Genomic DNA, 2,500 nt, shown 5'->3' on the forward strand with positions numbered 1-2,500 from the left:
GAAGTCAGGGGGACGATCTCCAAGCTGAACATTGGTAAAGCAGCAGGCATCCCACCTGAACTGTCAAAGGCTGGTGAAGAACCTATAGCAAGGGGCTTGCATGCTGTCCTGTCTGCCATTTGGCAGACTGGTACCATTCCCCCTGACCTGCTGAGGGGGGAAGGAGATAGGTGGGCCTGCAGCAACCACCAAAGCATTACACTACTCAGTATACCAGGCAAGGTACTTGCGCACATCCTTCTGAGATATCATCTGCTCAGGCACCAGAGGCCGGAGCAATCTGGATTCACTCCTGATAAGTCCACAACAGACTGTAATCGGGCACTTTGAGTCATTGTAGAGCGCCATTGTGAGTTCAGATGTGGGCTACTCACATCTTACATCGACCTCAAGAAGGCGTTTGATACCATGCATCACGAATAACTCTGAGAGATCCTGAGACTAAGGATTATTGGATTAATAGCAAGACAGCAATATGGGTAATGTGGCAATGAAAGTGCTGTAAAGTGTGGTGGGGGCAAGGCGAGCTTCTTCTCTGTTCATTCAGAAGTGAAGCAAGGCTGTGTTCTTGTACCAACACTTTTTAACATTTGCATGGATTGGATAGAGCTACTGTCCAAAAGTCAGTGTGGAGCAACTCTGGGCAATATCAAGGTTACAGACCTTGACTTTGCTTATGATGTTGCTATTCTATCTGAATTTCTGGAAACCCTAGTGGTGGCACTTGATGCATTTAGCAATGAAGCGAAGCCCCTGGGGCTAGAGGTCTCCTGGACCAAGACCAAGATCCAGGATTATGGGGGCCCACTAGGAGACCCTGTGCAGTCGGTGCGTGCTTGCGGTGAGAACATCAAGGTCACAGAGAGCTTTATACCTCGGTAGTGCAGAAGTCATATATACGAACACATTCATATACATATAAACAGACAGTGGATATAAACAAATATATGTGTATATCTATATACATACATATATACATATATATATGTATGTTATATATATACATACACACATACACACACACACACACACACACACACACACACACACACACACACACACACACACATATATATATATATATATATATATATATATATATATATACATACATACACACGCACACATATACATATAAACAGACAGTGTGTGTATATTTATATATATATATATATATATATATATGAATATATATATATATATATATATATATATATATATATATACTTACCTACACACACACAAACACACACACACACATATATACATCTATTTATCTATATATATTTATCTATACACACACACACATATACACACACACACACATATATAGTTATCTATATATATTTATCTATCTCTATATATATACACACACACACAGACACACACACACACACACACACACACACACACACACACACACACACACACACACAGACACACACACACACACACACACACACACACACACACACACACACACACACACACACACACACACACACACAAGCAGGAGCGTAGTCTTGGTGCCACGTAGAATCGTATCCATTGGAGGTGAATTAAACCTGGTTGAGGGTCCTTGAATCAAGTAATTGAATATCTGAACTAACATATAGACTGCCAAAGACCTCTGATACTCACCAGTGCGGGAAGGTCACTCCGGCGTCCGAAACGAGGCACATGCTTGGGCGTGTCCGCGAACTGGCTTTCCGTCCAGGCGACGCTGGCCGCCAGCACCAGCGCCGTCAGAGCGGCCGCGCGGGTCATCCCTGCTGCGGGGGGAGGGATGCAAGAAAATCACGCACAAGCACAACTGAAAGAATTTCTTTATATTTTTCCCCTGACATTCTTTCTTACTAAGTGATGATACAGCAAGGGCCTAATCTGTCCAGCAAGATAAAATGTACGTAATTTGATATATATATATATATTTATATATGTATACATATATATATATATATATACATATACTTAGATATATACATATATATACCTATATGTATATGTATACATATATATACATATATATATGTAAAGAGAGAGAAAGAGAGAGTACACACACCCAAAGAAATGTTCAGAGTGACTGCCTAAACGCGAGTTCCTTACCTGAGTGCATCTTCAGAAACAAGATCGAACAAGGCGGGAAAGCGGATCTCGGAGGTCGACAGGATCGCTTTGCAGGGTCGAGCCTGACTGACGATCGGAAGCCGATTACAGGTATATATGCGAGCCCGTCCAAGCCTTCACCCCATACTGTTAGCAGGTGAATGAGGGATATCAATCGAAACTGGTAATCTGAATATCTCATGGGACTAGCAAGAAATAAGTTACAGATGGACTAGCAAGAAATTAGTTACTGTAGGACTGCGCAATAGATTTTCGTTTTAAATTATAGAGTATTCTACACGGGCCAAAATCGCGAAATTATGAACGCTTTACGGGGAAATAAGGTCAGAGAGATCGGGAAATGATATGCTTTTAGGGCAAATGTATCGAATAA

The 2,500-nt window shown here is 41.5% G+C and overlaps 1 protein-coding gene across 1 annotated transcript in view; it reads right to left on the reverse strand.

Moving 5' to 3' along the window:
* The window catches only part of LOC125045030, a 6,677-nt gene extending 4,436 nt beyond the window's left edge, over positions 1-2,241 (reverse strand). Inside the window, exons 1-2 of the mRNA XM_047642067.1 lie at positions 2,107-2,241; positions 1,642-1,772 (exon numbers count right to left, since the gene is read on the reverse strand). Of these exons, the coding sequence (XP_047498023.1) occupies positions 1,642-1,772; positions 2,107-2,116 (141 nt within the window). The 5' untranslated portion in view covers positions 2,117-2,241. The remainder of the gene's footprint in view (positions 1-1,641; positions 1,773-2,106) is intronic.
* Positions 2,242-2,500: the final 259 nt, after the last annotated feature.

Source organism: Penaeus chinensis, chromosome 36 (assembly GCF_019202785.1).
Source record: "Penaeus chinensis breed Huanghai No. 1 chromosome 36, ASM1920278v2, whole genome shotgun sequence".
Lineage (NCBI taxonomy): Eukaryota > Metazoa > Arthropoda > Malacostraca > Decapoda > Penaeidae > Penaeus > Penaeus chinensis.